The 22,501-nt window shown below is 40.7% G+C and overlaps 1 protein-coding gene across 1 annotated transcript in view; it reads right to left on the bottom strand.

Moving 5' to 3' along the window:
* Positions 1-17,625, bottom strand: part of LOC137750415 (protein 4.1-like) — a 34,524-nt gene extending 16,899 nt beyond the window's left edge. The window contains exon 1 of the mRNA XM_068524777.1: positions 17,586-17,625. Within this exon, the coding sequence (XP_068380878.1) occupies positions 17,586-17,625 (40 nt within the window). The remainder of the gene's footprint in view (positions 1-17,585) is intronic.
* Between the last annotated feature and the right edge of the window lie 4,876 nt (positions 17,626-22,501).

The following is a 22,501-nucleotide window of genomic DNA, read 5'->3' as shown; positions in this document are numbered from 1 at the left end:
GAATCACTCAAGACCATAAGGCGGGGGGAGCCATCTTCTCTCTCCTCCCCATGTGATTTTAGAGAAAATCACTTTCCCTCTCAAGTTCTCGGTGTTCACATTTGCCAAGTGAGACGGTTGGACCCAGAGGAGCATTTCATATTGATGGGTCACACCTGTTTCCTGGAGACAATGCCACCAACAGGTGCTTCATTTTAACGTAGGCTCCAGGCACTTAGGCTTTGCTTTATTTACCCAAATATGGAACCAGCATAGCTTTACCATCTCCACTGGAGAGCAGAAACTTTGGACTTGCCATGAAACACATGAAAAGAATGCTTAAGCTGAAGCCCTCCTCCCTAGGCTTGGTCTCATGAGCATGATCTAAGGTCTACAGCAAAGCCTTGCCATGAGGCAAGGTAAGAGAGCATCTCTGTAACCTATCAGCTTGCTACTTTCTATACTCCTCCTGTTCCCCTGACAACTTTCATATGAGAGGACAAAGAAAATCACCGCCCCTGGATACACCCTTCTCATCGGGCCATGGCTTAGGCAAGCATTTCCTCCAGACTCCTTCACAAGCCAACACTCAGACTCATCAGAATTTGATGTCACTGAGGTTGGAAGGAAGGGGAAAGAAGGGGGCCATTATCCTTTGGAGCCCTGGTCACTGCAGTCAAACAGCATAATTGAAAGTGTTCTCTTTTCTTGTCCAGCGGGCCATCTAGGGCTTGAAAAAGGAGAGCAGCTCCTGGTTCTCACTTATTTCTGTAGACAGATTTGAAACACAAGTACCGCAAGTGCTGTTCTCACTGTCGCTCACTGTAGCCGTTTCTAGGAGTCCCGTGGTCAGGCCGGAATCTCTTCTCAAAAACATCATTTTAGATGAAGCTTAGAAATCTAAGAAAACAGAGGTGCCAGGAATATGTGAGAATCGAATCTTCTCTGAGAAAGTGGTAACAAGAGGTAATAGAAAAAGATCCAAAGTATAGGGTAACACACCACCATCCTCGCCTTGCCTGTGACACCCAATAGTTCTGACCAGAGCTCCACATCCTTATCTACAAAGTGGTTCTACTGCTACTCGTTCTTTTCAACCTCAGAAATGTTTCAAGCATCAGAAGAGAGAATGTATGTGGAAATATTTTCCAAATAGTGCACTACTTTCCAACACTAAGAACATCAAACATCATAGTTCTTCAAATCTACGTCATATATGCAAATGCATGAGATCATGAACTATTTGTAAGTCAGGTTGTGTTATGAAATTCGAGGTTCTACTATTGATTGCAACAACCATATTAATAGCAAGGTCTGAGCATTTAATTTCCTTAACTGAAGAGCTCTTTGGTCGGGTTAAGGAATCATGGGCCGATAATATGAACAGGTGGGAGAATGAGCCTTTCATGTTCATGGTCATGTTATGACTACTGAGGATGTAAACAATGCTTCCAAACCATCCCTTGATCTTCAGTGGCTCTTATCTGTACCATTTCCCATGGACCACCATCTTCCACTAAGGGGTCTGTTCTGTATTCTACAAATGCCTTGGAAGCAGGGATCCTGCCCCTTGATTCTACAATTCCCTAATGCTTTTGAAGGGGCTGTGGACATAGAAGGAATGTAGGAAACGTGGGTTGGGATTAAATCTGGATCATCCAAGGTTGCTAAATATGTTCCACATTATAAATAAAACCATGCAGTGCAGTGAAGGTAGACTGACTGTGGAGAATTAAATGTTCCAATCAGAGATGCAGATGAGAAATTGCTCATTTTCCCTCTTCTCACTCTCCCACCCCAAGTATGAAAGATCACAGGGAAAACATGGCGGGTATCAAAGAATAAGGTGATGGGGTTGTGTGTTTCCTTCATCAACATCTCAAAGCTCAACTGGCTGCTTCTATAACAACTTTTTAAAAATTGGAATGGTGACTTGTCACAAAAATAGATAGCCCCAAACTGAATCAGAATCTCTGGGAATAGGGCTTGGGAACCTGCATGTTCACAAGCATCTTGGGGATTCTTACGCATATACATGTCCTAGGAGCACCGCTCTACCTTTTTCCCTTTCTCCCCACAGAGTGCTTCTCATTGGAAGGTGGAGGGTGAGAGGAGCTGAAACAGGCCTGAATGGTTTCCCTTTGTCTCAAGTTTTAACTCCCCAGTGGAGAGATCCCATTGACTCAGTAGACCACAGTCATTGTTGGGTGGAGTTTTTGAAGCTAACCGTATCACAGGGCCCTTTGTTTATAGTTTTGTATATTTTAGGTCATTAGAAGTCAAGTCCATTTCACTAGGCTGGTGAGAGTCACATAGCACCTGCCCTAGGACCAAAGCAGTATGTGTCAGTTTTCTTGTTTATAAGTGGAAATGGCCCAGAATGGAACTGGGGATGCAGTCTAGCTGTGAGTGGTCCCATTTGATAACCACTGGCCTCATGTGTATCTGAGATGTAGCTAGATTAAATTGAGCTGTGCTGGGAGCGTATAGTGCAGACTGGATTTCAGACAGTACAAGAAAAGAAGTAAAATGTGTCATGATCACTTTTATATTGAAATGATCACATTTTGGATATGTTAATAATAAAACATTATTACAAATTAATTTCACCTGTTTCTTTTTTCTTTTTCAATGTGGCTACCAGGGAATTAAAAATTATACATATGTTTCACACTGTATTCCCATTGGAGGGCACTGAGCTAGCCTCTCCTGTAGCTACAGAATATTTAAAACCTTAGTGCTAAGTGATCAAAATAGGATTTAAGTTTATATATGCTGTACAATCTCAATTTCTCTTTCATACATGCATGCATGCACACACACACACACACACACACACACACACACATACATCCCCCCCCCCACATGCACTGTATTCAAAATCAATAGCTTTTGAGTTCTTTAAATCTTCCATTTAACCAGTACCACAATTTGATGTCAACAACGTCCATGCACTAATCAAAGACATCTCAGATGTATGCTTCAGGGAAATGACATATGACTAGCATGACACGTGAGGCTTGTGGATTACAGAACAGAGGATACTCTTTCTGAAGGTGTTAAGAGACTGCTCGGAATCCAAGTGTCAACAGTGGGCAACTCTGGATGGTGAGATACTTGCTTTTAACAACAACAACAACAACAAAAATCAGTCCTTTTTAATTCAAACTTTGTGTCCAAAAACTTGGGTGTAATACAACAGCCTCCTTATACTCAGAAGAAGATATAGGAGGTCACAGAAACTAGGATGCTTATATAAACTGAATTCCCTAGCCCAGATCAAGTCAGAATGAGATGCTCAGTTTTAAGTAAATCTGAGAGCTGAAACAGTAGCTGTACTATTGCCCTGAGCCCCAGGCATTAGTAAGACTCAGAATATTCCTTCCTTCTATGCCCCCAGTCATGCTTGTTTTCCTTTGAAGAATAATTAAGATTTAATGGCATATTTTCACGGTTTTTTGTCTGCCTGCTTTCTGACTGCCTACTGTGCAGAATGCTTGCGTTTGATCCCGGTCATTACAAGAACTGCGTAGCAATTGCCTATCTGGTGACTCGCTAATGGAGGTCCCCAGAGAGCAGAGACGCTGCTCTTTTGAAGTTCATCTTGTTTACTGTTGGCCTTTCTGGTTTAGTCTATATCATCAGAGAGCCTTGCTCAATTATTGGCGCCTCAATCTCTTCTCATTGGGATACAGACACTGAGTAAACACGTTTCTGCTTGTTTTTCTTTCCTTTCATTCTGATCTCTTTTTTCCTTTGTTCTTGTTTCTCCTTTGCTTACCCAGATGGGCCCACGTTGATCAAGCATGAGATGTCAGGACCAGGGATCAGTGGACCTCAGAAGAAGCCCCGAAGGCCACAGGTTGGAGAGCAGCTAACCAGATGGGATGTTTCTGCTCTTCATTTAAACACGGGCTGACTTGTGTTCGTCTTGTAGGACCCAGATCATGGAGCAGCTGCTCTACAAAACCTTCTCAGACTTTACAAACACAGCTGCATCCAGCATATCTTTCCCTCCACTGACTGCCATCGTGACACGGATCGCAATTAACTTTGGTCATTTGTGTAACTTTCGTCACTCTGGGTATGGGAGACACACGCAGCCAAATGTTATGTCTCTTTCCCTCGGTACCTAGTTTAGAACACTTCTCAGTCCATCTTAGATGGTTAAACTGTGTTTTCAGAATAAATGGACGTTCTTAGGTTTTATTAAAATTGCTGTTTTTCCTGAGGGAGGAAAAATTCAACACTAGATACCAGAGTTCTGTTCCCTTCCTGACTCCTATTGTCAGAAAATATGGAATTAGAGAATTTTTCTAAAACAGGAGTTTTCTGATCATAAAAGTAGGGGACCCTGTTGCTGGTTAGCATAGGCAAAGGTCACGAGCTACGTGACAACTTAGAGATCTCTGACCAGGATGGCTGTGAGAACCTTCAGCACCATAGATGCGGACAGCAACTCCAGTTGACACAGCAGCCCTTTTAAAAAATGGATTTAAGCAGAGCTAATCAGGGGACTTCCCTGGTGGTCTAGTGGTAAGAATCCGCTTTCCAATGCAGGGGACATGGGTTTGATCCCTGGTCGGGGAACTAAGATCCCACACGCCGTGGGGCAACTGAGTCCGTGCGCCACAACTACTGAGCTCACCTGCCTCAACTAGAGAGCCTGCGTGCCACAAACTATAGAGATCACGCTCTCTGGAACCTGCGCGCCACAACTACAGAGCCCATGCACCCCGGAGCCCGCACGCCGCAACTAGAGAGAGAAAATCCACACGTCACAACTAGAGAGAAGCCCGGCGCCACAACAAAGAGCCGACACCCTGATGAAGATCCTGCATGCCTCATCTAAGATCCAACGCAGCCAAAAATAATACATACATAAATAAATAAATAAATAAGTAAGTAAGTAAAATACATAAATTCTTTTTAAGAAAAGCAGAGCTAATCAGAATCTCTCCTGGAATTAATATCTGAGCATTGGAAGAGGAAATTTTGCTTTCCATTCAGAGCTCTAAAGTACACTTAGAGATACAAAATCAAAGATAAAGAGAGAAAAGAGTTGAAGAAAGAGATTTTTGCTGATGAGGTTTGAGCTCCTGGATCCAGATATATAAGAACCTAACAAGTTATTTTCCTGAGGCAGGCAGTTTGGTAAACACTTTTCCCATATTATAGTTTGTTTAATCTTCACAACAATGTCACAAGACACAACTACTTATTATTTTTATTCTTATTTAAAGAGAGAAAGAGACCAAAATTAAAAGTAGTAAAATAAATAATCTATAATGGAAAAGAATCTGAAAAAGAACATATGTGTGTATATATATATATATATATATATATGTATATGTATATATATACATATATATATATAAAATATATCTGAATCACTTTGCAGTATACCTGAAACTAACACAACATTATAAATCAACTATACTTCAATTTTTTAAAAAAGTAGTAAAATAGTTCGCATTTGTTAATATTGGGGCTAAGATTCAAATATAAATCTTCCTGTCTCTAAAACTCTCCAAGATTATGAGATATATCTAACAATAATAATATTGCAACTTAAGAATTTTTTTATGGAGCATGACTAAGTAACCACATCTAAAGTTAAGAATACTAAGATAGTTTATATAAAATATCAAGTGTTGTGCAGTTTTCAATCTATTTAATTGCCGTCATATTCTTTTCAAGTGGGTGGAGATTCATACTGCCATCTTCCAGACAGGGCAGGACACTCTGAGAAGTTAAATGGCTTGCCTGAGGTCAAATAGCTGATAAGTGGCAGAATTTGAGTGTGAAGCCACTTATCTCTGGCCCCAAAGCTCACTCCAGTTCAGTCAGTCAAGGTGAACATTTATCCTTAGGTAAACTTATTTTAAACACTTGGGCAACTTCTCCTAGGAATGTTCACGCCACCAAGAACTGAGAGCCCCAAGTCCAATTTAGAAACCTTATTAGTCTAATAAGACTTCAGTTCCATCAGCATAATTGGCAGCCGCCTCAATTGCATGCAGTCTAATTACTTTATACTGGATTCCTCATTACTGGGTTTTGAGGGGAGGGAGAATGTGAAGAGAGAAGCAATGCATGTCAGGGGAATGCCAGTGTAGCCTAAGACCTCCCTGTGAAGCTAAGAGCAGTTGCCCAAGGTCATGGGGGTATTGGAAATCTAGAAGAGCACATTCGTGTACTGTCGGCCACCTTCATTTCTGTTGGCACAGAGGCAAAACAGCCAAGAGAAGTTAATATCCAACTTGTATTATAAGCATTTAAAGACTTTTAAAGAACCTCCATAGCAAGGAAAACCTCAGAATTCGGTTGCACTTCTAATACTTAAATTAATTCATTTCTTCTCGAGGTCACCTTTCATTGGATGAGTGTGAATCTTAGCTGTTCTTTAGGACTGAAAAACAACAACAGTGAACAAATGCACAATTAACACCGTCTATATTTTTTAAATGGAATCTTGCTTTTTTCCTGTAAAATCTCTTCTATGCTCTCTTCTCTACCTTCAAAACTAACGCAACATTTGCAATGATTTCCTTAGGATACATTTCCAGAAAGAGGAATGATAATTCACAAGTTATGTATATTTTAAAGTACTGAGTATTTTATTAAGGCCAGTACAAAAGGCTATTCAATTATTTTTTATATTTGTGTCATTAAAAGATTGTTCTCAGCAATGCCATGTGATGGCAGGTGTCAAGCAACACCTTGGAAGATGATCCCAAGCATCAAAGCAGATGTTTTTTCTAGTGAGCAGCATGACATAGGATAAACTTTACTCCCAAAAGTTTCCAAAGTGGATTTCCCAATACTTCCTCTGAGTCACATTTTTATCCCCCAGTTTTACTGATGGGTAATACTACATATATTTAAGGTGTACAATGTGACATTTTGATATATGTATACTTTGTAAGATGATTACCACAATCAAGTTAATTAACATATCCATCACCTCACATAGTCACCTTTTTTTTTTTTTTTTTTTTTTTTTTTTTTGGTGGGAGAACATTTAAGATCTATTCTCTTACAGTCACGCAAATTTCAAAGCTTTTGACCCATATTGCTAAATTGTCAACTGGGTACCAATCTTCCGCCCTCTGAGTTTCCCCTTATTTCTGTAATTTTTCATTGTCATTAGTTGGATAGGAAAAAAAACGTCTAGATTTGAATTCTGCCTTTTATATTTACTTGGTACGTGACCTTGAGCAAGTCACTGAAAGACTCCAAACATTTGCAAAAGAGAGAAAATAAGAAGAGCACAATAACAACAACAGCAACAATAATAATACCTAATACAGTCCGCATGAAGGTTGAATAGATAACACGGTATTCTGATACATGGAAAGGGCTCGCTAAGTATTACTATAGGTCTACTTATAACAAGTTCCTATAACACAATGCAATACGTGTTTTAACAGTAATACCTGAGAGCACCAGGGAAGGTCAGATAAACAAGATCTGCACATACCAAAGCAGACTTTCTCAAGTGGTAACATCTTAGCAGAAAGGGTTCCCATTCACTCATCACTCTCCATTTTTCATGGAACTTTGGAGACTCAAGTTGTAGTACTCCAGCCCACATCCTAAGTCAGTCAGAAACTTGTTTCCCCAGGAGGATGTTTCAAACAGTGCCCTGACTCTAAAAAGTTACCAACAATCAGAAAACAATTCCTTTGGCTGTTTCACAGCAAGCCAATCAACACCAAGTCCAACAGTGTCACCTGTTGACCTTGGCCACAACATACCTGTCCCATTTTATAAACCGCTTCATGCTCTGACAACAAAATGTTTAAACATGAAGGAAACATCACCACAGCACAAAAAGAAGACCAAATCGGCAGAAAAAGTCACTTAGTTGTGTGTACATATCCGAAAGGGCTATTATGATCCTGCCTTCTCTAGATCAAGCTTCTAAAGGCATTTTCTCTAAAAGCATTATTCCGAACTCAACTCAACTTTTCAAACATATGCACCTCTGGGACTCTAACGAAACCAAGTTATTCCACCTCATTGCCACTCACAACTTCTTGTATCAACCAGTTGGTAGGTGTAATTGTTCGCGGCCAGCCATTTTTAAGGAAATCAATATCTGCTGATGGATTAATCTCTCAATTTGGCTTACTTCATTCAAAGAGAAAAGGAGAAGGAAATCTACTAATTTTTGGATATCCACTAGCTCCAGAATATCCATAGTTCATTAGACACATTTCTTTGAGATTTCCTTCCTGTTTCCATCTGCCGGTGACCTTCTACCCATCTCAGTGATATATGTCTTACTTGTCCAATATTTCCTGTTTTACACCTGACCCAGAATTAAGAAGAGGCAGTTTGAGATGACTGGGAAAAATCCATACTTCAAGTCAGGAAAGCTGAGTTCTACTCAAGGCCCTGTCACTGGGAACTTTGGCAAGTTGCATACCTTCTCTGGGACTGTTTCTTCTTGTTTAAAATAAGGTTGCATTGAGAGGTTCAGCTGTATATAAAGAACAGAAGAAAAAAAGGAAATTAATTTATTTCTGTCTCATAGAGATACAGCACAGAGGTTGGTAAGTTAAGACTGGGACGGCAGCTGTATGGTTTCAGATACCCAGGCTCTTCCTGCTCTTCCTATGTTATTAGTCTACCATCCTTGGAGTATAGACCTCACGGTGGCAGAGAGCTTGCTCAGCTCCTGCCTTCAGGAGCAGGTCCCAGCCAACAAGAAGGAGGAAAGGCAGAGAAATGACATGCCCCATTCTTTTAAGGAAGCTTTCCAGAAGACCCTCAGGATACTTCCACCTTCAGCTAGAATTTAGTCCCAGGCCACAGCTAGCCACAATGGAAATTAGGGAAGGTAAACTTCTGAATCACTGAGATTAATGTGGACTATTTTATTATTTTCATTTCGTGAAAAACTACAAGGGAGACAGTTAGGACAGCTCCTAAAGTCTGTTTCTGAATATGTAGTTTGAACAAGGCTCATAGAGTTCCCAAGAAGGCTCCCACCCATCAGAACTTTCACAGTTTTTTCCCAATTCTTTCCCCCTCCCAACTCTCTACATAACCACTCACAACCTATGGAAAGAGAGCAGGATGGAGACATCAGAAGAAAGAGGAAATGTCTCTCTTTTCCTCTAAAATCTCCTACTTTATTTTTGAAAAAAAGCTTCTGGTGTAGTAAGACCAACGTTCTGTGCATAAAATACTAAGAAATTTAGGATTTCTAAGCCACCTGAGAGCGTAATCTGCAAGGTCCAGTGGACTGCCCACGTGGCACAGAGCTCATGCATCAACCAAGAAGAAAAGGGAGAAGCATCCCAAGACAAAGTGACAAAAATACCACTAGGAGAAGAGATTGAAAACTGATGACCAGCCTGACTCACCTCGCAGGGAGCTCACACCATGCCCCCGATTTTGTTTAAAGCCGCCCTAATAGGCTTGACTGAGCTGCATAGATCAGAAACTAGGGTCAGGGAAGTTAAGTAGCTTTGCTAAAACGGAAACCCCTACCAGGAGCAGAGACGGTGTTAGCGCTCTGTGAAGTCGGACCCTGTCATTCTTATCTGGCGCCGTGTCCCTAGCACCGAGCCGAGTATCCAGCGTATGGGATCAATAAGAATTGTCTGATTGAACACACAAGTGAATGGATCACTCCAGATTTAACGTCCTGTCCCTGTATGGGTCTCCCACTACGATTAGAGTTGTGCTTGTGCTTTCCCTGCTAGAGATACTTGGCACATAGGAAGGTGATGAAACCTACAATGCAGCAGATTCCCACGGTGCTGCAGAATTGGAAACCACATTTTATCACTGCATAATGGCCCTGGTTCTATTTCCCACATCACAGAGAATGAAGCCTAAAAGAGATTGAGTTATTCCACACAAAGACTTCACAGGAGGAAGGAAAAAAAAAAAAAAAACAACGTTGTTTGGATTCGCTGCTTTTTTTTTTTTTTTTTTGGCGTTTCAAACACAATAATGCACATTTTCATCAGAAGCTAAATGATAGTGCTTACAGTATTTAATATCTAAATTCAATTATGTTTTTGAAGGCTTACTACCATAGTAAAAGGAAAGTATTTCAGAAAATTTCCAAAGGCATCAGGGTACAATTGTTGGGGGAAAACGTACACACTGTTAAGGGAACTATGTATCCAGATAAAAGAGAGACACTGAGACCCGCACAGAGAAACACACACACATACACACAAAAGACAGAGACTCACAAAATAAAGATAGAGACACACACATGAATAAGAAGGATAAATAGATAAAGAACTTCCAGTATGACCCTCCAACACTCTTGATAACACTTGTTCTGTCATCCCTCCATAAAATCATCTCCTCCAAAGTGCCTCCGACGAAGTAATTTGTCAAAAAGCAAATCTGATCCTTTCACTCATCTGCCTAAAACCCTGCCATATATTTCCCACTGCCTGTGGGATAAAGGTTGAAGCCCTTTAAACTGGTCCCTACTGGTCAAATCTGGGACAATTTGAGCACTGAAATATATAATGATAACAATGGTTTATAACTCATAAAATAAAAACCCATGAGTCCATAATGATATTTATGAATTCATTAGTAGAAGAGATGGGGAAGCGCTTCCTTACCCAAAATTGACAAATAATAAATACTAAAAGAATAACAGACTTAGAAAATCACCAGTGGATGCCAGAAGTAGTGGATGAAAGACTGATGGAGAACAAGATATTTACATATTCTCAAGGAATTTCCCAACAATTGCTTATTAATTGCAAAGGGAAAAATATGAAAAATTTGAAAAGACAGGGAAAAAAGATACAGCACAGTTCCATCACTTAGTAATGACTATTATTAACATGTTTTCTTTGGTATTTTTCTTTGGTATGGGAGAGAGAGAGAAAGAAGGTGAGAAAGGATGAGTGGGCTTAGTCATCATGCTGTGTGAATTATGTCATGTTGCATCTTTCTTTGTTGATTATATAATTATACAATATTCACAGGCCACCCCACTAACCAAGTGCATTTGGTCAAAATATTATCTTTTCTTTTTCATTTAAGTGTTGCTGGAATAACCTCCGTATAGTGTTTTCCTCTCTGCACGCCAGGCAAACCACAGTCTGTTCATTATAAACTAAGAGGGAGCTGTGTATCTTGGATGCTTTAGTCTCAGCGCAGCCCAGCATCAGCAGAATCTAACGGGCCATATCAATCGTTTAATAGTAACAGAAAGAGGCCAGTTTTTCTCAAGAAGTGAGCTGGAGCCCAATGATTAAGAAATTTGGGGGCTCAAGGCTCTTCTCCGTCTTTCTTTGGCCCTGTGGATTTGGTCCATTATTCAATGTCTCCCTCTCTTTGCTTTACCATGTTTAAGATGGAAAGGAGAAATCTAATTTTATGCTTACATTTATTCTTGCAATCTTTTGACCAAGCAACATTCAGTGAGTACCTTTCCTAAGCTAGACACTCTGTTATGGGGCAGGGACACTAAGCAGAACAAAGTATCTTTCCATCAGGTGTTCTCAGCCCATTGGGAGATAAAAGACTTAAACCACAAATTATAGTATAATGCAGTGAGCTTCATAGTAAGGGAATGTCCCCTGTGGTAGAGGAGTTGAGAGGAGAATTATACTCAAATAATGTTATATTTAGTCTAAACAGTGATGGTGAAGAATCAAGGGAGGAATCCCATAGAATTGCAGAGAGTGGGACCAAGGGCTCTAGTCTGGTGATGGCAAATGGCAGCATGGTTACCATAAGACCTTGCCTGTGTCCTTGGCAGACATTATTAATCAATCCTTATTTCCCTTTGAACTCAGATTACAAAACCCTCCTTAAAAGTGTACCTCAAAATCCTGGAGCCACAGCATGGGGGAGAGAATGCTTTAGAATCAGTAAAATCTGGGTTGAAGCTCAACCTCTGCAATTATGGGATGCATAACCTTGGGCAAGACAATCCACATCTCTTTCCTCATCTAATCCCTCCTGGACAGAGCTCACATGATAATTAAGTAAAATTAAGATAGGTAAAATTCTACCTCAGACACTGCTGATGGGAATGTAAAATGACACAACCACTTTGGAAGACAGGAAAGTTCTTTAAAAGCTAAACCTAAGTTTATCATCTGTCCTAGCAAGTCTACTCCTAAGTATGTACTCAAGAGAAATGAGAACATAAATCCATATTAAAACTCGCATGTGAATGTTCCTAGCAGCATTATTCATAATAGCCAGAACTTGTCCATCAACTGATGGCTTGATAAAGAGGATGTGGTCTATCCATATAATGGAATATTATTTAAAAATAAAAAGGAACAAAACACAGAGACATAACACAACATAGATGAAACTCAAAATCATTATGTTCACTAAAAAAAAGCTAGATCCAAAGCACTGTCGTGTGATCCCATCTATGTACAAGGCAAGAAAAGGAAAATTATAGACAGAAAATTGATTCCTGGTTGCCTGGGGCTGGGGGCGGGAACAATGATTAACTGAAAAAGAGCTTCAGGCAGTATGTTAGGGTGATGGAGAGGTTATACAATTGTAACATGGAAACAACCTAAATGTCCATCAATAGATGAATGGATGAAGAAGATGTGGTGGCTATACACACAGTGGAATATTACTCAGCCATAAAAAAGAATGAAATCATGCCATTTGCAGCAACATGGGTAGACCTAGAGATTACCATACTAAGTGAAGTAAGTCAGACAGAGAAAGACAAATATCATATATCACTTATATGTGGAATCTAAAAAAAAGATACAAATGAACGTATTTACAAAACAGAAATAGATTCACGGACATAGAAAACAAACGTATGGTTACCAAAGGGGAAAGCAGGGGGAAGGATAGATAAGCATTGTATTAACAGATACACAGTACTATATACAAAATGGATAAACAACAAGGACCTAATGTATAGCACAGGGAACTATATTCAATATCTTGCAATAGCATAATGGAAAAGAATCTGAAAAAGTATATCTATCTATCTATCTATCTATCTATCTATCTATCTATCTAACTGAATCACTTTGCTGTACACCTGGAACATTGTAAATCAACTATGCTTTAAAAAAAAAGTATTGTGGTTATGGTTTCACAGCTCTGTAAATTCATTAAAAATCACTGGACACTGGGGCTTCCCTGGTGGCACAGTGGTTGAGAATCTGCCTGCTAATGCTGGGGACACGGGTTCGAGCCCTGGTCCGGGAAGATCCCACATGCCGCGGAGCAACTGGGCCCGTGAGCCACAACTGCTGAGCCTGCGCGTCTGGAGCCTGTGCTCCGCAACAGGAGAGGCCGCGAGAGTGAGAGGCCCGCGCACCGCGATGAAGAGTGGCCCCAGCTTGCCACAACTAGAGAAAGCCCTCGCACAGAAACGAAGACCCAACACAGCCATAAATAAATAAATAAACAAATACTTAAAAAAAAAAAATCACTGGACACTTAAAATAAGTGAATTTTTAATTAGATAACTAACATCTCAATGAAGCTATTAGAAAAGATATGTCAAGTTTTTGCACGGAACTCGGGCCTACAGAATACACACAAAATTGTTATTCCAACTCCCTTCTTTCCAAAAGTCTTCTCAGACCGTTCCTTTCATCCTACATGAACTGTTACTTCTACAGAGCTCTGTAGTCATTCCTTCTTGGCAATGAAAACCGACTTGCCTCATGGCATTGCTTGCTGTTTGATATTATATAATTTAATTTTGGGTATACATCTTTTAATACTCCATAAAAAGACTGTAAACTTCCTCAGGGATAGGGATAATCTCTTACTTATTTTCATATCCTCCTCATCGGCAGCTGGCCTTCAGCTTGGCCCCCGGTACAAAATCCAAATTCCACTATTTTATTAACGGATTATTAACTTCAACCTTAAAAAAAATGAATTTCTTGCCAACTGTCATTTCTGATTGGGAAGAGGAAGTAATAACAAGAATGGCTACTTTCAAGGGTGAATACATTTTAGAAAACAGAGCTGCATAAAAGCAAGATCAATTTAGAGATGCTGATTCAGGCTCAGCGTGGCTAATTAATTTACACTGCCATGATCACTGCAGACACATCTAAATTTTAGATTATTTTTAAATAATTCTTGGCAAAGAAGCTCTTACCCAAGCCAGCCTCTTGTTGCTACGCATTTAACAAAATAGACATTAAAGGAATTGGAGGAAAAAAAAAAATTAAAGCTACCATACGGTTTTCTCTTTTTATGACAAATTGATGTCTTTTAAAACAATCCAAACAGTAGCATTTTATGCAAGAACAACACTTAAGTCAATTAAATTAATTGATGTGTGTGTTAAGATCAGCCAATGCATTCAATGTCTTTCATCTAAACAGGAAAAAGCAGTTGCAATGGCTTTGCAGAATCTCATATGTGAAGGTTGCGCTGAGCTCACAAAGCGCTGCTCAAACTTCAATACTAGTTCAAGCAAACACTGAAGATAATGCTTCAGAATTTTTGTTCTACAAAGAAAGGAAGATAAGTGTAACCTAGACAACTGCTATTTTGCCTATCGGCATCCTCTTCCTCTTGTTCTTCTGATGGGACCTCAATTTTCTTTTAGAAGCATCCCCCCCTTCTTTGTTGCAAGAATGTAATGATTATCTGGATACCCTTCACCTACATTTACAATTGTTAACACTTTAACATTTCAGTATTGTCTTTCTCTCACTCTTACTTTCTCAATGCATGTGTGTACACACACACGGATATGTGTATGCATGTGTGTGTCTGTAGACACACATTTTTTCTGCATCATTTGAGAGTAAGTCATAGCTGTCATGATCCTTTGTTACCAATTTTCCTCGTGTATCTTCTAAGAATGAGGACTCTCTGCCATGGAACCATAGTAGAATTATCAAGTTCAAGGACTTTACATGTTGATACAATATAATTAGCTAAGATAGAGTCCATATTTAAATTTAGAAAATTATCCTCAAAATGTACCTTACAGCATTTTTCATCCAGGATACAACCCAGGGTCACACACTGCATTTAGCTGTCATGTTAGTGGCAGACCTCTAACAAAGCATTCAGAAAAATGCAAACATAATGTTTCTCTACTGGAGGAGGATCTAGTAATATAAATCATGGGGGTAATACTGACTTACTAGCCAGGAGAGGCTAGTTATCATGGGAGGCTGTCTCTTCTCTGTGGGAGTTCCAAAGGTTTCATTCACTGTGGCAGCTCAGACAGCCACAGCTAGATTCTCTCTTCTTGACCCAAGCAGGAGTTAACATAGTAACTTTATCTCCATAGAGTCCCAGGCCAGCAAGACAGCCTTCCAGGAAGTGGCAAAGGAGACTCCTACAAAACCAAGCCCACTTTTGCAAAATTGCAAAACATGGCAAAGTTGACTTTTATTCTCTCTGGCTTCCCTTTTCTATGCATTTTCCATTTCCCCTGATATTTGCTCAACCACATAATCCTTTCTTCCTGCTGTTAAAAGGTAGATGTGGCCTAATTCAAAAAGATATATGCACCCCAATGTTTATAACAGCACTATTTACAATAGTCAAGACATGGAAGTAACCTAAATGTCCATCGACAGAGGAATGAATAAAGGAGAAGTGGTGTATATATATATATATATATATATATATATATATATATATATATATATATATATATACACATACACACACACACACATACACACACGCACACACACATACACACACACACACACACATACACACACACACTGGAATATTACTCAGCCATAAAAAAGAATGAAATAATGCCATTTGCAGCAACATGGATGGACCAAGAGATGATCATATTAAGTGAAGTAAGCCAGAGAGAGAAAAACAAATACCATATGATATCACTTATAGGTGGAATCTTTAAACAAATGATACAAATGAACTTATCTACAAAACAGAAATAGACTCACAGACCTGGAAAACAAACTAATGGTTACCAAAGGGCATAATGGGGGTAGGGGGATAAACTAGGAGTTTGGTGTTAACAGATACATACTACTATATATAAAATAGGTAATCAACAAGGACCTACTGTATAGCACAGTGAACTCTACTCAATATCCCGTAATAACCTATAATGGAAAAGAATCTGAAAAAGAACATATATATACATACACACACACACACACACACACACATATATATAACTGAATCACTTTCTGTACACTTGAAACTAACACAGCATTGTAAATTAACTGTACTGCAATTTTTAAAAATTAAACATTTTTCATATTGAAAAAAAGGTAGAGGTGGCCATCCTCATCGCCATATGAATCAGTAGCACCCACTTCAATAAAGATGCATGGAAGGGCCTGTGACACCTCTGGGAAGAAGAGGTGAAGCCAAGTGCCAACGTGTGCTTCAGGAACTTATCCTCCCAGAAGGATTTGCAAGACAGGCATCTGGGAAGAAGATGCATCCTTAATGGGATTTCAGACCCATCTCTATCTGGGTGTCAGGGGGAGTCTCTGCAAGAAGGCCATGCCAATGCCTTTCAAAACAGTCTGCAGATGGCTTTTGCCCTCTCTACAAATATTCTGCAGTCATTAATTTTGGTCTTCTGGTAGATAACATGGTCTCTCCATCCCATGCCTTCTTTCTCCAACAGTAAAGTTTCCTCTCCTGCCTTCCTACCATTTTGGAGTCAGAGTCTGGATACTCCCATGAATGTAAATAAACAAAACAAAATGAATGACAAACAGATGAAGCACATATTAAAATTCTGGCAATGCCTATTTATCTACCCATTTTGGTCCACTCTGCACAGTGAATCTCCAGTCCTCAGTCCTAGAAAACATATAGTCAGGCTTCTGCATGGCCAGAGATGATTTCACAAAAAAAAGGCCTCTGGAATTCAAACACTTTGACCTAGAAGATTGCCCCGATACTTTTGCTCAGAGTTTAATCACTTTTGCATTTGTCACAATTATAATAAGCCTTCACAATCTGGTTTTACACTGGGAAGCAGATGAAAAGCCACAAATTGGAAGAAGAAAAAGAATTCGTTGGAACTTGATAACAAGAAGGGAAATCAGATGCCAGCTTTAAGGGACGGAGGAAAGCAAAAAAATCTTAAAAATCACATGAAAAGCAGACACCATAGATCAAAAAGCTGAGAGCATCGGGGGGCATTTACTGCAAGGACAAACCTGCTTCTCCACTTGAGCGTCAACCCCAGAGCATCTTTTGTTATATCACACTTCAATGAAGAATGTGCCAGACATTTGGCCTTGAATCATTACAGAAAAGTTATATTGTGTTGGGTCAACTTTGCTTAAGGAAGCAGAGGGGAAAATGAAATGTTTATTTGAAATGGTTCTGTAAAAAAAAAAAGAAAGAAAACTAAACTAAAAACAAAGAGCTTGGGTGTTTAAGGGGACAAACTTAAGTTACTTGGAAATTAATTTTTATGGAATGGTTCATTCCCTTGCATTGCCTGATAAATGAGTTATCAAGACAGAAGAAGCCATAAGTGGCTAGATGCTCTCATGGAAAGGAGGGAAACTTACCCTCAGAGGAAATGAGAATTTTAGGATAGTGTTGCAAGCCTTTTCCTGCCATTGAGACATCTTCACCTGTTACTCTAAAACTTCTGAAATTGAGATTGAAAAAAAAATTACCAACATTGGCATCAACTGCCCGCTGGGGGACATTTGCCATCGCTGGCATGACTGTCAAATTTATTCTGGTCCCGGACTAAGAGCACCGTCAAAGGAAAGATTTGTCAGCCCTGCTCATCCTAGAGAGGTGGGTACAAAAAATCTGGCACCCAAGGATTGATCCTGGGGATCACACTTCAGCTCTGAGGCTAGAATGTTTGTCAGGCATCCTTTTTATCCATCTCCAGCTAATGAGTTTTTAAGGTGCAGGGCCTTGGAGGCTGTTTTAATGTTGATTAGGGAATTCTTCAGCTCCCTCTCTCAGATTCACTGGTCAAAGTCTTAGGGTCACATAAGACATAGAAATATCAGAAAGACGCAGAGCAAAAATAAATCTCTCTCTGTCTCTGTCTTAGTCTCTGACTCTGTTTTTCTCCCTCTCTCTCTCTTACACAAAACATATTAGGATATTACCAACATGAAACAAATGCAATGAGATGGGTAATACTATTCTGATTTTCACAAGTGAGAAAAAAGGGCAAAGCAAAAGGATTTCTTACTTCTCCTTATCTATCCCGCCCCCCAAATCAAACAAGCAAAAAACCAAAAAATCTAGTGAATAGAAATGATATGCAAATCCATTACTGCCTAACCTCAAGCCAGAATTTTTTTCACTACACGATGTGCATTAAGAATAAGTCCAAATAGGGCTTCCCTGGTGGTGCAGCGGTTGAGAGTCTGCCTGCTGATGCAGGGGACACGGGTTCGAGCCCTGGTCTGGGAAGACCCCCACATGCCGCGGAGCAACTGGGCCCGTGAGCCACAACTACTGAGCCTGCGTGTCTGGAGCCTGTGCTCCGCAACAGGAGAGGCCGCGATAGTGAGAGGCCCGCGCACCGCAATGAGGAGTGGCCCCCACTTGCCACAACCAGAGAAAGCCCTCGCACAGAAACGAAGACCCAACACAGCCAAAATAAATAAATAAATAAATTAAAAAAAAAAAAAAAAAGAATAAGTCCAAATAAAGACACAATCAAAAACTGGAAAGAAAGCACACGAGGGGCAAGTCAGATTATCAGCTGCATATTCAGAGGCGGTCCATGAGCTGATGGCAGCATCTCCATCAGGCGGTGAAGCCCAGGAGGAACATCACAGCCTCATTCCTAGCAGTGTCTCAGCCGAGATGTGAGAGGCTCCACCTGGATGCTTTCTTGCGATCTCATTCCTTTCTTTTGTGCTACAGTCTAGCAAGGCTTCCCTCTGGGCTGGACTTACCTCCTTAAGTGGATCAAGTCTAACTTCTCTTAATAAAGCAATAGTGATGACATCACCTTGCCTAAACCATTAATTTTTGAGTCTCAGTAGCTGACCACAGCCTGACCAAGCACTTCACACACATCATCACTTTTTATCCTCAAGGTATCCATTGGGGTTATTGGGAGGATTAAAGGAGATAAATGCTTTGTAAACTGAAAAGCACAAAGGACATATTAACCAATGTCATTCTCATGGCTGTTATTATTTACCTAAATCTGGCTCCTGAATGTGAAAGGCCTAATTTCTCTTTTCGCAAAAGTCCTGCCAATGTTGTCTCTTGCCTGCCTCCCAAGTCCACACTCTTTGCCATTACCATGGCCACTCACCTCACCAAGAGTCTTGTCCAGGGACTTCCCTGGTTGCACAGTGGTTAAGAATCCACCTGCCAATGCAGGGGACACGGGTTCGAGCCCTGGTCCGGGAAGATCCCACATGCCGCGGAGCAACTAAGCCCGTGTGCCACAACTACTGAGCCTGCACTCTAGAGCCCCTGAGCCAAAACCACTGAAGCCCGCACACCTAGAACCCATGCTCCGCAACAAGAGAAGCCACCGCAGTGAGAAGCCCGTACACCACAACGAAGAGTAGCCCCTGCTCACCACAACTAGAGGAAGCCCGCATGCAGCAATGAAGACCCAACGCAGCCAAAAATAAAATAAATAAATAAGCAAGTAAATAAATAAATAAATAAATTTATTGAAAAAAAAAGAGTCTTGTCCATCTCACACCAGACTCCCTTCCAACTGATCTTCTTGCCTTCAGCCTCCCTCTGCCTCCATCTATTCCCCCACAGCAGCCAGATTTATTTTTTGATATGAAAATCTGATCTCACTTCCCTCCATGAATCCATGTGATGGATCATGAAAATCTACAAGATGCACCTAAACATCCACTGTGTTTGCTCTAGAACCTTGCTCTTAACGTAACCCTACAGACTCACTGCATGTGGTTCCCCAATTTCCCAAGCAAGCCAGACTTGTTCAAAAGCCAGTGCTTTAGCCAAGCATGCTCTATATCTGAATCACCCAACCTTTTGCTGTTGAGCAATTACACATCTATCCACAGTACACGATGAAGCTGAAATGCCATTCTTTCTGTGAGTTACGTTCTGATAACACCTTCTATGTCTGCCTCAATCACAGTGCAGTGAGTCATTCTTTTTTTTTAAATTAATTAATTAATTTTATTTATGTTTGGCTGCGTTGGGTCTTTGTTGCTGCGCGCGGGCTTTCTCTAGCTGCAGCGAGCAAGGGCTACTCTTCGCTGAGGTGCGCAGTCTTCTCATTGCGGTGGCTTCTCTTGTTGTGGAGCACGGGCTCTAGGTGCGCGGGCTTCAGTAGTCGTGGCTCGTGGGCTCAGTAGTTGTGGCTCACGGGCTCTAGAGCGCAGGCTCAGTAGTTGTGGTGCACGGGCTTAGTTGCTCCGCAGCATGTGGGATCTTCCCGGACCAGGGATCGAACCCGTGTCCCCTGCATTGGCAGGTGGATTCTCAATCACTGCGCCACCAGGGAAGCCCACAGTGAGTCATTCTAAACTCAACGGCCTCACAGCAACTTGCGCGTTCTTTGAGTACAAAATAATGATGACAATGACAATATAATTAACAATAAATGATAACTGCTGGCATTTTATTAAAACTCTTTTAAACTACGTAAAGAGCTTTATGTAGAATATCCCACACTCACGGGAATCCCATCATTCTTTTATCGTAACTGTCCTCATTTTACAGATGCCTGCTTTGGGCTCAGATGAGTTATTTCACTTTCCCAAGGGCACAGAGCTAGTGGTGGTGGAAGCCACAGACTCCAGCACCTCCTGCAGACTCCAAGGCTACAGCCTATAGCCTCATCACTGATTTTCTCCCTGACCTCATCGTCCAGATCTGTGCTATCCAAAATGGTAGCCACTGGCCATATATGTCTGGTTACATTTAAAATTTAGGCAATTAAATAAAATGAAGCATTCAGGTCATCAGTTACACAAGCCCTATGTCAAGAGCTCCAGAGTTGTAGTGGGTAACGCAGATATAAACCATTGCCATAGTCAGAGAGTGTCCTATTGACAGCACTACCCCACACTGTGAGCCTCTGAGAGCAAGAACCTGGTCTCTGTATTACATTATCTCTAAAATTATCCCCTGCAGCTCAGTGAAGCTATGGGGTACCAGACCCTGGTGATATTGACTAGATTTTCTTACACTTCGTCTGCAATGTAAATGATGTTTCTTTTGAGCAAAAGAGCAACGCTGGTATTCCAACTGTCAGTGCCCATCATTACCAGCACGTGGATGGCTCTTCTTAACCTTCTTCCCAAGGCCAGGGAGAGGATTCAGTTCCTGAATCCCCAAAAGCACATCCTCAGTTGCATCATGGGTACATCGCGATAAGAGCTATCCAAACCCATGTCCTTGACCATTTCATGTGCTTGGTTCTGAATTCTAATGTGAAATTCCCAAACTCACAATCTGTCTTCTTTCTTTGCTGTTTGGATTGCGAATGGGATCTTTTCTTTGGTAAACATTCCATCAGTACCGAATCTCCTAGGAGTTCAATTGGTTTTAATGCTCCAGTTCCATCCTCCACCCCCTTGAACATTTCAAGGGTAAAATTTCCAATTATTATCATCACTTCTGTTATTAATAACAATGATGCTTGGCATTTTATTTACAAGCGGAGTCTTTAACTTAGTCAGCGCTGGATCTGAATCCTGGCTCGATTGGCTTTGTAAACCTAAAGCAAAGTACTTCTCTGAGCCTCTATTTTTATTCTAGCTGTAAAATGGGAATAATTATGTTACTCACCTAAGGATGATGGTGAGACTAAAACAAGAAAATGCTTATCAGTTGCTCACAACACAGTGTATGAGACACAGAAAGTGCTTCATTCAACTTTTAATCACTATTACCATGATATATTTTTATTTTGCCATGGGCAATGTTTTGGAAACTTTCCATGTAGCGCCACTCTTTTTAACCTTTTCAAAGTCCTGATGAAGTTGTTATTAGTCCCTCGGCTTTTCAGATGAGGAAGAAGTTCAGAGCAATGCAGAGAATTGCATCCCAGGCCTGATGAACTGTGGAACCAAAGATCACTCAGCACCACCACTCACTGTTCCCATTTACAAGACCAGCTCGAAACTCAGAACAGTCGGAGTGGCTCAGGGCGTCTGCAGATAGTGGCTTGCTTGCAGAGAAAATGTCAGGCTCTCTGGAGCTTCTGTGATGCACGTCCTTCTGCTCACTTTGGAGAATCCACCAGGGAGTTGTTAAACGGCAGGTCTTCCTGAAATGGGCTGAAAACCATTAGCAGAAAAGAGCATTCCATTCTCTGTTACCAGAGACATTTAGATGAACACTCTGGAAAGGAAACAAGAAGGCACATACTGGGGAGTCATTCTCTCCTGGCAACTCAGAGCAGGTAAAAGCAAAACCACCACAACAAAAATCATAGTCATCTCTTCACCTTTAGACCCTTTATAGGAATGTTACCCAAACGGCCCTGAAACAATACAATATTTACTACTGGATAAAGGTTTTCCCTCCCAGGACTCCTGGAATTCATGATTCTAGTGATGCTGAGAATCACCCATTGTCTAAAATCTGTACATTATGAGAAAACACA

The sequence above is a fragment of the Eschrichtius robustus genome, chromosome 16, assembly GCF_028021215.1.
Source record: "Eschrichtius robustus isolate mEscRob2 chromosome 16, mEscRob2.pri, whole genome shotgun sequence".
Classification (NCBI taxonomy): Eukaryota; Metazoa; Chordata; class Mammalia; order Artiodactyla; family Eschrichtiidae; genus Eschrichtius; species Eschrichtius robustus.
Note: the sequence above shows the minus strand (reverse complement) of the source record. Positions and strands in the feature narration are given on the sequence as shown.